At 40.1% G+C, this 13,901-nt stretch overlaps 1 protein-coding gene across 3 annotated transcripts in view; it reads left to right on the top strand.

Annotated features, from left to right (window-relative positions):
- Nucleotides 1-13,901, top strand: part of plce1 (phospholipase C, epsilon 1) — a 131,991-nt gene that overhangs the window by 15,248 nt on the left and 102,842 nt on the right. For all 3 annotated transcript variants that reach the window (XM_047377258.1, XM_047377257.1, XM_047377259.1), the window contains exons 2-5: nucleotides 6,212-6,351; nucleotides 7,756-8,365; nucleotides 8,487-8,864; nucleotides 10,475-10,678. In XM_047377258.1, the coding sequence (XP_047233214.1) occupies nucleotides 7,790-8,365; nucleotides 8,487-8,864; nucleotides 10,475-10,678 (1,158 nt within the window). In that variant the 5' untranslated portion in view covers nucleotides 6,212-6,351; nucleotides 7,756-7,789. The remainder of the gene's footprint in view (nucleotides 1-6,211; nucleotides 6,352-7,755; nucleotides 8,366-8,486; nucleotides 8,865-10,474; nucleotides 10,679-13,901) is intronic.

The raw sequence follows: 13,901 nt of genomic DNA, 5'->3' as shown, positions 1-13,901 counted from the left end.
TTGCTCTCCAGCTTCTTCTTGTACACCTCCTTGCTGTCTCTTATGTTGACTTTAAGTTGCTTCTGTATAATCCTCAATAATTCCCTGTCTCCCTCTCTGAAGGCTCTTTTTTTCTTGTTAAGCAAGTCCTTCAGGTCATTGGTGATCCAAGGTTTGTTATTGGGGAAGCATCTCACGGTTCTGGTGGGGATGATGTTATCCACACAGAAGTTTATATAGTTGGTTACACACTCAGTCATGGCATTGATGTCCTTTCCATGTGGCTGGCACAGTACGTCCCAGTCTGTAGCCTCAAAGCAACCTTGCAGGGCTTCTTCAGCTTCCTGTGACCATTTTCTCACAGTCCTCTTTATTACAGGTTGCCTCTGAACAAGGGGCTTATATTTCGAGCAGAGAAAAACAAGATTGTGATCTGATTTGCCTAGAGGTCTTGCTGTAGAGATGTATGAGTCCTTGACATTTGCATAAAACAAATCCAATGTTTTGTTTTCTCTGGTAGAGCAGCTGACAAATTGTTGAAACGTTGGAAGTGTAGCAGAGAGTGAAGCATGGTTAAAATCACCAGAAATTGCCACAAAAGCATTGGGGTTTTGTGTCTGTAGCTTAGCAACAACTGAGCTGATGGCATCACATGCAGTGTCAGCAACAGCAGAAGGTGGAACGTAAACTGTTGCCAAAATAACACTGGTGAACTCTCTGGGTAAATAATATGGATGAAAACTTACTGCCAACTGTTCAATATCTGGACTGCAGAGATGACACTTCACAGTTACATGTCCTGGATTACACCATCTGTTGTTCACAAGTACTGCCAGTCCACCTCCTTTACATTTGCCGCTCCTCTTTAAATCTCTGTCTGCTCGTATGGTTAAAAAGCCCGGCAGAGAGACGCTGGAGTCGGGGATATGATCCCTGCAGCCATGTCTCAGTAAAACACATGATACTGCATGCCCGGTACTCTGGCTGGGTCCTTTGTAGGGCTTGGAGTTCATCCAACTTGTTTCCCAACGATCTCACATTGCCCATCAAAATCGACGGAAGAGATGGCTTGAACTTCCTCCTTCTCTCTCTTCTCTTAGCTCCTGCTTTCCATCCACGGCGTTGTAGCTGAAGTATTATTTGAGCTTTTGAGATATTAATCAGCTGCTCCCGGTTGTAAGAAACAACCCCGTTGCCATGGCAATGCATCATAACAAATGTCCAAAAATAGAAAGTATTAAGAAAAATCTTCCAAGCTGCACAGCATTCGACACTGGAGTGGACAGTCATCCAAAAAAAATCAACTGTATCCACCACAAGAGGAATAGTTCCCAAAAAAGAATAAATCAGAATCAAAAGTAACAGAGCTACTCCAACCTGCTGCCACCTTGAGCGGCGCAATTCTGGAACATTGGTTCAAATGTTTTCCATCTAAGGAAACCCAGCAGTTTGCATCGAGTCAGTGACTTGCAGCATTCACTCCTCTTAGATGAGCATGTAGCATCAGTGGACAGTCGCTTGCATTGTGTCATTGACTTCACAGCAATCATTCATACTGAGCATTCATGTAGTGACAGTGGAAAGGACAACTTCCCTTTTACAGGAAAAACCTATAGCAGAACCTGGCTTGGTGTGAACAGCCATCTCCAACAAGTGACTGGGGGTTTGAGAAGAGAGCAAACATGAAAAAAAGAAACACACAGCAACACTGATCATTAAGTACTTTCTATGTTAAAGAAAATAAAAAGTTAATGGCAATAGTAGCTCCTTTGGTGGCTACTAAGCTCTGAATCAGTTTTCAGGTCTATAGAGGAGAGCACATACAGTTATAGTAAAAGCACATCCAACAGCTATGTCTAGGAGAAAGACAGGGTTAAACACTAAAATACAGGGCCATGTGTATCAAATACACATGTAGGAGAACACGAAGTTGTTGGCAGCAGTAGCCCAGCAGATGCACCCCTCAAGGAAAGTGTCATGGTTGAACAGAACGTCTGGCCAAATAAAAAAATAATGGATTTTATAAAGAGAAAAAACAGCGAGAGAACATAAAGTTAAAATTTGAAATAACAGCAAATAATACAAAATTGAAAAGTAGTACAAACATTTAGAATGTAAATAGAATTACACTTTATATGTAAGCATGTCTATGATTATGTATCTAAAAATTCCTTAAAAACCTAACTACCAAGAGAAAAAAACTCAGGTACAGGGGTACAAAACACTTTGTTCAAGGGTACAAAGTAGAAATTTACTCTATCAGTAGCACACTTTCACATGTATTATGTGTAAGTATAAAGTAGAGTCCCTCTGGCAGAATTAAGAATAGATAACAATAAGATCTGTTCAATGAACAGATTTTATTTGACTGCTTTTGTTTTTCTTTTTTTGCATTTGCTGGTAGAAGAAAATGTTAATTTTCACCCTGGTGATATTTGATTTAGCTAATTGTAAATATTTTTCCTTCAGTAACAACGTTCACACTGAAGGGTGTTGACTCAACATGCTATATCTAAGATGTGGTGCATTCACTGACTGGAAAAGCATTGGATCCTTGAGTGTCTGACCCACTGGTTGAGGTTAAATTTGACTAGTTCTGGTCACCAGCCAATTTCTCATTGGATTTTGTACTTTTTAACTCTTCTCTGATGGGAAACATTGTGTTTTTTGAAGGTGAATAGTATGCAGAAAACAAAGTTATCCCACATGCTTAATAGTTTTCCTAATATTTAGGAAAGGCATACTTCAACTTTTTTTCACATTTCCGACTGGAGAAGAAAAAAAAATACTGCACTGTATCTATTCTATGGAGTTCGGTTCAGTTGATTCATGGTGCAGTGTGCCAGGATCAATGTTTTGTCATTGAATATTTAAGTGTATGGCCAAAAGTTATCTTTTTATAAGCAGTTAAATCAATTTCTTTGAAAAGGCTCTATTTGACTGGAAAGTAGAGATTTATTTTAAAGGTTAGATGTCACTGCTCTTTTTTAAATGGAGTACTCCTCTGTTTCAACCATTTTGCAGACAGACTTTTTGTAGCATGGAGCCTTGAAAAGAGTCACCATACATTCACTCATTGATGTATGTGTGTGTATATGTGTGTCTCCTTCTTTCTGTCCTGCAAACACACACTCACACCTCATGTCTGGAGAGCCCTCCCCCTTTCAGTCAGGCCCACACATTTTGGCAGGGAACTGTGAACTGTGGTCACTGCAATTATAAGCTGTCAGGTCTTTTCTTTTTTTTTCTAAACCCATAGCGGCACTCAAACCACACAATTAGTATTTGTGCATGCTGTCGGTGAATGTGCATGTTAAGGATGTGTTTCATTCTGGCAGGGTGCAAAATTCTCTGACACTTGACTTTGGGTCACTTAAATTATAAAAACAGAATAGGTGAAAATAAATGTTTTCGTGTGAACTTTTGAGCTAGGCTTTCGATGTAAAGTCTCCACAACCAGGACCTGTCAGTGTCATGGACAAAGGCGAGGCATTTTCTTTTTTACTTCTGGTGCCCTTGAGTTAAAATTGACCCATGTAGGTCTTTCTGTGGTTGTTGCTAATACCAATATTTAGAAATTGGGCCAGCTGATGCTGCTATTTCATGTCAATTATTTTTATTTGATTTGACCAATATGCTCTTCTTTCCATCCAACGTTTATTTCCTTAATAGCTTTGTTTTCTGATCATAAAACATCTATTTAGAAAACAGCTGTTTTATGACCTCAGCTTGCTTCAGACAACTAGTGGGCTGAAGCAAGCTGGCTACTTTTTCCTTTCTTTGCCTCTGTAGATTTGGTGATGCAGAAATTTCTGGTGAATCCAAATGTTTGTGGTGTTTTTTTTCCAATTCTCATCCTTACCTTGTTGCTTTTATAATTGGCCTACCCAGGAGATGGCTTTGCAAAATACTAGCCGAAGTGTTTATGCAGTGCCTTGCAAAAGTTTTTATACGCTGTCCTTGAACTCTTTGCATGTTTTGTTGAGTTCAGTCTCATCTCGTCTCGTCGTCTTCCGCCTCATTCGGGACCGGGTTGCGCGGGCAGCAGACTCAGTAGAGACACGCGGACGTCCCCAGACACCTCCTCCAGCTTCTCGCGGGGTGCCCAAGGCATTCTCAGTCCAGCTGATAGACATAGTCCCTCCAGTGTGTCCTGGGTCGTCCCGTGGGCCTCCTCCTGGTGGGACGTGCCTGGAACACCTCCCGAGGAAGGCGTCCAGGAGGCATCCGGTATAGATGCCCGAGCCACCTCAACTGGCTCCTCTCAATGTGGAGGAGCAGCGGCTCTACTCTGAGCCCCTCCCGGATGTCCGAGCTCCTCACCCTATCTCTAAGGGAGTGCCCGGCCACCTAACGGAGGAAGCTCATTTCAGCCGCTTGTATCCGGTATCTCATTCTTTCAGCCATGACCCAAAGTTCATGGCCATTGGTGAGGGTAGGAACGTAGACTGACCGGTAAATCGAGAGCTTCGCTTTTCGGCTCCTCTTTCTCTTCACCACAACAGACCGGCACAGCGTCTCCATGACTTCGGCAGCCGCACCGATCCGTCTGTCGATCTCCCGCTCAATCTATCACCTGAAAATAAAAAGAAGTAGGGCACAAATGCAAACAATCATTGCACCAGCCAAGATGCCAATAGGTACTGTGGTGGACCTGCAGAGATTGAAAGCTCAGGTGTGAGAATCTGTTCACAGCCCCATTAGTAGTTACCTATTCCACAAATGGGGCCTTTATTGAAGAGTGGCAAGACTAAAGCAGTTGCTGAAAGAAATCCAAAAGTCCTGTTTTAAATTTGCAGTGAGCCATGCAGGGGAAAGCGCGAAATGTGGAAGAACATGCTCTGATCAGATGAGACCAAAATCTAGCTTAACATGCAACATTTATGCAAAAAACAATACTTCACATGAACCTGAACACACCACTCCCATAGTGACATACATACACTCACCAGCCACTTTATTAGGTACACCTTGCTAGTGCCGGGTTGGACCCCCTTTTGCCTTCAGAGCTGCCTTAATCCTTCGTGGCATAGATTCAACAAAGTACTGGAAACATTCCTCAGAGCTTGGTCCATATTGACATGGTAGCATCACACAGATGCTGCTGATTTGTTGGCTGCACATCCATGATGCGAATCTCTTGTTCCACCACATCCCAAAGGTGCTCTATTGGATTGAGATCTGGTGACTGTGGAGGCCATTTGAGTCCAGTGAACTCATTGTCATGTTCAAGAAACCAGTCTGAGATGATTCGTGCTTTATGACATGGTGCGTTACCCTGCTGGAAGTAACCATCAGAAGATGGGTACACTGTGGTCATAAAGGGATGGACATGGTCAGCAACAATACTCGGGTAGGCTGTGGCGTTGACATGATGCTCAATTGGTACTAAGCGGCCCAAAGTGGGCCAAGAAAATATCCCCCATACCATTACACCACCACCACCAGCATGAACCATTGATACAAGGCAGGATGGATCCATGGTTTCATGTTGTTGAGGCCAAATTCTGACCCTACCATCCGAATGTCGCAATAGAAACCGAGATTAATCAACATTTTTGCAATCTTCTATTATCTAATTTTGGTGAGCCTGTACAAATTGTAGCCTCCGTTTGCTGTTCTTAGCTAACAGGAGTGGCAGCCGGTGTGGTCTTCTGCTACTGTAGCCCATCCGCCTCAGGGTTCGACATGTTGTGCGTTCAGAGATGCTCTTCTGCGTGCCTTGGTTGTAACGAGTGGTTATTTGAGTTACTGTTGTCTTCCTATCAGCTTGAACCAATCTGGCCATTCTCCTCTGACCTCCGGCATCAACAAGGCATTTGCGCCCACAGAACTGCCGCTTACTGGATATTTTCTCTTTTTCGGACCATTCTCTGTAAACCCTAGAGATGGTAGTGCATGACAGTTTCTGAAGTACTCAGACCAACTGGCACCAACAACCGTGCCAAGTTCAAAGTCACTTGAATCACCTTTCTTCCCTATTCTGATGCTCGGTTTGAATTGCAGCAGATCATCTTGGCCACGTCTACATGCCTAAATGCATGTTGAGTGTATAGTGGCAATAGCATCATTTTGTGGGAATGCTTTTCTTTAGCAGGGACAAGGAAGCTGGTTACATGTGATGAGATATGGGAAAAGCTGAATACAGGACAGGCCCAAGTTATGTTTAGTTTTCTCAAAAAATATGAACCCGTAATAGTAATTGCATGTGTTTATTCTGCTTTTCCCCCAGAGTCTGCAGCCGGATAACTATGCATCAGATCTGTATCCTGATTCAGCAAGAGTTAATGCACACAGGGACACACATGACCCAATAAACTGTGACTGTGACATACTATCAAGGAAATTCCTCCATCCTCCAGGGTCACTTCGGTGGGTTTTTTTTATCAGTTGGTTTGTGCAGCTGCACAAGCTTCTGTTTCCACAATCTATGCACAGAGCACACTGTTTATAGACATGCTGTCTCAGGCCCTACAAAGGTCACTGGTAGCAGAAGTTATTTGCTTCAGTGCAGGCCAATGTGTTTTAATTAAAATTTATATTTCTGTCCTGAAATAAATCATTACATTTTATATAAAATGAATAAAAACTGTTTTAGATGACACTGTTTTAAAATGACAACTTTATTTATGACAAACAAACATCAAATTTTCACATAAAGATTTGAAAAATCAGATGTTCCATTTTTAAGGGCATGTATCATATCTTACAATCAGAACAAATAAATTATAATCTCCATTTTTATTGGTTTTCGAAGTAATTTCAAAACCCCTCTAAAAATGTTGACAAGAAAATTAATTTTCAGTGGAAATATCATAAATGGATGTTTGGCTGTTTATTGCTAACATAGCAAAAGGATGTGGCAAGAACTTTTTCTTCAACAATCATGTAAACACGTGTTGTAAACCCAAGCTGGGAGGACAGCTCTCTCATTAAAAACAGTATGTCAGCTCTAAACATTTTATGCCTGAAACATTTGGATGTGGGGATTTAAGAGAAGGAACAAACTAAACTAAAGCTGAAGGATGAGACAACGTTCATACCACAGCTACAGCATATTGGCGATAAACAGCTAGAACAATGTGAATGTAACTGCTGTTTGTGAGCATAATGTTTATCAGATGACAAAATACTTTTTAAAAATTAATTATTGGCCGTAGCAGCTTTGCTTTGTATCCGTGTCTGAGCCAAATGACTGAAAAATGTAGACTTTAATTGTGGTTTAAATTGGCTTTCAACCAGGAACAGTCAAACAACATTTTGCTGTGAGGAAAGTAATTATTGACAGGCTCAGACTTTGAGTGATGTTACCCGTGTTGTCCTTGGAATAATGCTTTGACAGCCACATTACTGTAGTAGTGAATGTTCATGAGTAAAACATTCACAGATTTATATGGAGAAAAGAAAACCTTTCACAGTCACTTGATGACATCCTCCATGTATAAAATATTCTGACAACACAGTTGTTTGGAAAAATCGACTGCAAAGGTCTGTAAGCATCACAGTAACAATGCTGGTCAGAGCCGAAAACACAACAACTAACCTGAAGATTGATTAGTTTGTGATATGAAAATTATTTTCATTATTGTAAGCTACAAGTCTGAATATTGTTGAAAAGTTGATGATAAATGCCATTTTATTTAAAAAAAATATATTTATTTTTGAATATTTGTTAATTGCTCATAACGCAGATCATCTTATTGATTAACCTTTCCTTCAGAATATTTACTGGAAACGTCATCAGCATAATGCTTTTCTTTTGTTTTGCAACTGCAGAGAGATTAACAACAAATCAGAAATCTACAGGGAGATGGCCACCGAGAAAAACCAAACTAAACTTGGATCAGCAGTAGCATTCCACCATGTTTCATCTCCATCTACTGGGAGTAGACCCAGCAAAGAGGATAAACAAGCAACCAATCGGCCGGAAGCAGGGCGAAGCTCTGACCAGCTGTGGCTTTCAAAGCAGCGAAGTTGTCCTTCACTCCTGGTCTACAGGAAGCTGTCATGTGAAAATGTCAAAGGGACTCTTTTGGATGATCATTATCATTATGAAGACTTTAAGTACAGCTCAAAAATCATCAGTGCAAAAGAAAACCTTTTTGCAGAACTTTCAACTGTTAAACATATAGAAAGAGAAGCTACAATATGTAGGAAATGTTCAGAAGGATCTGTTTTACTGGACACCCCAGGAGATGAAATGGATGACGGGGGAAACAAACCTACCAATAGTCCATATTCCTGTGTCAGGTCTAGCTTTCAAAAAAGACTGAATGCTTGCTTATGTCACAGCCTTCAGTCCAGTCAGGGCCCCAGTTCCAGTCCTGTTCAACGTTGCCATCTCCGCCGCGGCAGTCTGCCCGTGTCCATGCTGGCTTTCCATAAGGTAGTCCAGTTTTTAACTCAAGTTATTCGTAATTCATGACTCATTTGTTAAACCTCTCATTTAGCATTCAAGGAAACTTAAGTAGTGTTTTATATTCTGTTGTGTAACCCTTTCCTCTTAGGACGGTCCCTCCAGCGAACCGAGCTCTTTGACCTCTTCTCCCTGCGGTTCTCCCCACCCCTCCAACCGGCAGCATCACACAAATGGTCACATCCCTCTGTACCAGCTCAAAGATGGATATTCAAGTTTAGAGAGGCTAAACAGAAGGCCCAAGAAGCAAAAATACTCATTTGAGAAAGTCTTCGTTCGAGTGGCTTCTCTAGAAACTATACCAACAACACAGGGCTCATCCTCGGGAGGAGCCACAATCTGCAACTGGGGCCGCAACAGCAGCGACGAGGAAGAGGGAGACAGCCTGTTGGATAGTGCAGAGTTTGTCAGTGACCGTAAAGAACGTTCCACTGTGCTGGTGAGGCGGTTCTACAAGAATAATAAGAAGGTATTTACAGACATGTTAATTCTATTTTTGTTTGTACAGTGCCTTGAAAACATATTCACACCCCTTAAACTTCTCCAAATTTTTATTACCTTATTAAAAAACATCAGCATCAGTGTGTTTTACTGGGATTTTGTGATAGGCCTGCAAAAAGTTGAGCATAATTTTGAAGAGGAAGGAAAATTATACATAGTTTCTATCTTTTCTTCAAATAAAAAGTGTTGCATGTATTTATATGCAGTCCCCTATACTATGAAACCCCTAAAAAAGATCCAGTGTAACACATTGTCTTCAGACATCACCTTATTTGTAAGTAGACTCCACCTATGTGTGATTTATTTGCAGCACAAATCAAACTGTGAAAGTTTGTAAGAGAATAACCGTGAACAAGGAGCACACTAGGTAGGTTAGGGGTAAAGCTGTGATGGTTTTAAAGCATAGTTATAAACCAATATACCATGCTTTAGACATCCCATGGTGCACTGTTCAATCCATTATCTGAGAATTGAAATAGAAAGGTGAGAAGAAAGCCAGTGTTGAAAGGAAGCTATAAAATGTTCTGTTTGCTGCAAGCCATTTAGGAAACACTGAAACATGTAGAAGAAAGCCCTCTGTTAAGGTGAGAACACATCTGAACTTTTTGAACCACATCCACAATGCTTTGTCTAGTGAAAAACTTAACATTGCTGTGAAAACATTATCACCACAAATAATTCCCATGTTGAAACAAGGTGCCGACAGCATCATGACGTGTCTTTTTTGTCATCAGGGGCAGGGAAGCTGGTCAGAATTGATGAAACATAGATTGATTTAAGTAAAGGGTAATAATGGAGGAAAACCTGTTAGAGGCAGCAAAGGACGTGAGACTGGGGCAGAGATTGCAATAGAACAATGACCCTAACCATACAGACAGTGATTCAATGGAATGGTTTAGATCAAAGTGCTGTTATATTTCATTTTACTGACTAAGTTTACCGTTTTTCTGGGTTTATCTAATTTGTTTTTGTAAAGTCAATCTTTGTTTTATAGTTATGATTTTTCTTCTTTTGTACTTTTTTACAGCTTTATTTAGTATTTTTTAGGTGCTGTGTAAATAAAGATGATATTAAGAAACCGTAGATCAAAAGATTTTTATGTGTTAAAATTGACTAGATCTAAAACCAATTGAAAATCAGTGTGAAGACTTGAAATTGATGCTCAAAAATCCAATTTACCCAACCAGACAGAATGTGAACTATTTTGCAAAGAATAAATGAGCAAAAAGCTTACTTTGTAAAAGTGTAAGGCTTTTTAAGGTGCAAGTCAAAGTTGCTGCAAAAGGTGGTTCTATTAAGTCTTGACCCATGCATACAAAAGCACACCACACTTTTCAGTTTTAGCTGTAAAAATCATTAAAAATAAACAAAAGAGAAATATTTCCTTTCACCTCAGTTTCTACTACCTTTTGTAGGTGTACCACATAAAATCCCAATAAAATACATTCATGTTTGGTTTGTAATGTAACAAAAAGGTTCAAGTTGTATCAATACTTTTTATATATACTGGAGATGTAACATGTTTGTCTTTATATTTAAATAAAAAAATCTCAAAGGCTTCTTCTTTTTTTCTATTAGGTGACTAAGTCGGTGTGCACAGGAACCAGAGCAATTGTCAGAACACTGCCCTCAGGTTGCATCTCAGAGGAAGCCTGGGGGATTGTTGTTAAATACAGATTCTGGCATCCTCGCAAAGAAGATCTGTGTCCAGTCTTAATGCGTGGAGAACATTTCAGAAGCTGCAGAGAAATGCTTCGCTCTGTCAGAATGAGCCCGCATCGGGTAAGAGCATCAGATGCATAGAAACTCTGATATACCGTAGTTTAATAGATCATCTTTTCAGTTTGTAAGCTTTCTAGATTTTAAGGATTTGTGCTCTAATAGCATTTTTACAACTGAGTTGAGCTAGAAACATGTCTTGATTGTGGAGAATTGTATTGGTTTATCTAAAAGGGAAGCAGGTTTTCTTTATCAGAAATATAAACTGGTATCTGATGAATTCTTAAAAAACTTGCAGAAAGATTTAATATATGCTTTCACACATGTTAAGTTTTAGGCCATTGTATGGATCTGCGATGCCTCTCATGTCCTAGTGATAACTTGTTGCCTAACTATTCTCTTCTTTCGTAATGCATGCAGTTGTGAGTGCAAGATAAATCTGCAGAAGATTCTTAATTCATGGGAGAAAAATGGTTCTCGGTGACTGTTTGCATCTGTTTTTGTTTAAATGTTTCGCCTCTAATGCATGGAAGATGAATAATTTGTACAAGAAATATGTTAATAGAGCATGCACACACATACACACACACACACACACACACACCCTTGTTTTGCTATATGTAGTGAGGACCATGTGTTGACTCCCATTGACTTCCATTGATTTTCAGTCATTTTCAACCCTTTCTATGCCCTAACCCTGACAATAACCCTAAACCTAACCATTACCAGTGCTTACCTAACCCTAACCTTAGCCTAAAGACAATTCATACCTTAGTCCTAAACCTAACCGTTAGCAAAATAGGTCGTGAGGACCAGCAAAATGTCCTCACTTTGGTACAAACGGTCCTCAATTTGATGGTGAAATCGGGAAAATGGTTCTCACTGTGATGCCAAGACAGGAACACACACACACACACACATCCGTGTTTTACTAACTTTATGAGGACTTTTCGGTTACTTCCATTGACTTCCATTCATTTTCCTTGATTTTTAGTGCCTAACACTAACCCTAACCCTAACCAGTTAATAACTCACCCTAATCCTAACAATAACTCAATTCATACCCTAGTCCTAAACCTAACCCCTGTCCCAAGAACGGAATTTGAAAAAGTGAGGACCAGAAAAAAGTCCTCACTTTGTCAAAATGTCCTCACTTTGCGATAAAAATACAAAAAATGGTTCTCACTCAGCAACAAGTACAAGAACACACACACAAACACATACACACACACACCGAAACACACAGGCTCTTTGTTCCAGCGAGGCCCCTGCTGTGGAAAATGATTTATTCTGTTAGTTCTGCTACCCATATTACTGACGGGCTGAATGACTGAGCCCTCTCTTTCTGTTTGTGTGTCTGTGTAAATGGACTGAGTTGAGTTGGCATCTGTGTGAAATTTACTGCCGCAGACATTGTACAGAGATGGAAGATGGAGGAACAGAGGCCCACGTCACTAGTCAGCTATTATCAAGTTTCCAAACGAAAAGTGTTTCGTAAACATGAAAACCTCTCACAGGAGCTGTTTCACTTTGGCAACAAGCAATTGGAGACTACTGCTTTTTCCTACCTTCAGCAGAACACAATAAGTGATTAACCATGCTGTTCGGTCCCTGACGTATAAACATTATGCATTGGCTGACGATCAGCAGCATCACACAGGATGCTCTCCTGTTGTTTTATGTTATCTTCTTTCCCCTTTTCCTGTAAAAACTCAGTGAACAAGGACACTAAAAGCTTTAAGACATGTTAAAATCTCAAAAATATTTAGGATTGTGCTGAGATAATAGTAACACGTTGGCTGTTTTTTTGCCATAACGCAGCCCAGGAGAAAATTAGGAAGAAGGAGGCTTATATTATGTAATAAGTGGTAAAACAATGTTTTTATTAGAAATTATGCCAGCACAGGAATTAGGAGGTGGACCACTCAGATGAGTGTGGAATTAACTGTTCATATTTTTATTCATTATATGATCCCCATATGATGGATTTACATTGTTTTGCAAAAAATTTTATTTATATAATTGGCCATGATACAACCACCGTTTCATTGGGATTTAATGTGAATAAAGTAACACAAAGTTGTGTATAATTGTGAAGTAGAAGGAAAAAGATTTATCTTCAGCCTGCTTTAATCAAATGCACCTAAATAAAATACAGTTGGTTTTAGAAGTCAGATGATTAGTAAATAGTCCTCATGTGTGTCATTTTATCAAGGAAAACAGTAGACAGGTCAGAGATAAAGTTATGTAGAAGTTTAAAGCATGGTTGGGTTGTAAAACAATATCCCAAGCTATGTAAATCTCATGTAGCACTGTTCAATCCACCACCATAAACGGAAAGAGTATGGTGCAACTGCACACTTACCAAGACATGGCCTTCCACCTAAACTGACAGTTTGGGCAGGAGGGGCATTAATCGGAGAAGCAACCTTGTGCCTATGGTAACTCTGGAAGAGCTGCAGTGATCCACGGCTCAGGGAGGGAGAATCTGTCATCAGGACAACTATTAGTCATGCCCTTCATAAATGTGGTCGTCTTGAAAGATTGTCATATAGAAACCTTTGTTGAAGGAAGCCATGGGAAGTCTCATTTACAATTTGCCACAATTCATGAAGAAGATGCAGCAAACGTATGGAGGAAGATATTGTTTTCAGATGTTTCTGAATGAAGTATTTTTGAACTACATGCGAAAGTGTGTTTGCTGAAATTACCACTGCTTTTTATCCTGAGTTACCCATTCACCACGGGGATGGTTAATTCTGTTTAAAGTTGATGAGGAGATAGGCAGAGTTAAATACAGGGCAGAAAACCTGTTAGAGGTTGGAAAAGTCTTTAATCTTTGGTGTTGAGATTCACCTTCCAACAACTCGAAACATATAGCCAGAGCTACAATGAAATAGTTTAAGCATATTTGTATGTTACAATGGACTAGTCAAAGTCCTGACTTTAATCTAATTGAGAAATTTGGATTAAGGAATGTGCAAAGCTGGTAAAGAACATGTATTGTTTTCCTTCCACTTTACAATTATATTCCACTTTGTTTTCGTCTTTCACATAAAATCTCAATAAAATACATTGGAGTTTCTGGTATAACAAGACACGTCAGATAGTCAAAAAGGGGTAGGAATACCTTTGCACGGCACTGTATGAGTTTCAGTCTTGCATAGCCACAACACAGCAAAGCACTGTGCAAAGCCTCTGGTGTGTGGAGGGGGCTCGCACACTCGCACCATAAAAACACAGGGTTAACAGTCGTGCATGCCGGGCTGTGGTTTCTGACTTCACC

This window comes from Girardinichthys multiradiatus, chromosome 10 (assembly GCF_021462225.1).
Source record: "Girardinichthys multiradiatus isolate DD_20200921_A chromosome 10, DD_fGirMul_XY1, whole genome shotgun sequence".
In the NCBI taxonomy this organism is placed as follows: Eukaryota; Metazoa; Chordata; class Actinopteri; order Cyprinodontiformes; family Goodeidae; genus Girardinichthys; species Girardinichthys multiradiatus.
Note: the sequence above shows the minus strand (reverse complement) of the source record. Positions and strands in the feature narration are given on the sequence as shown.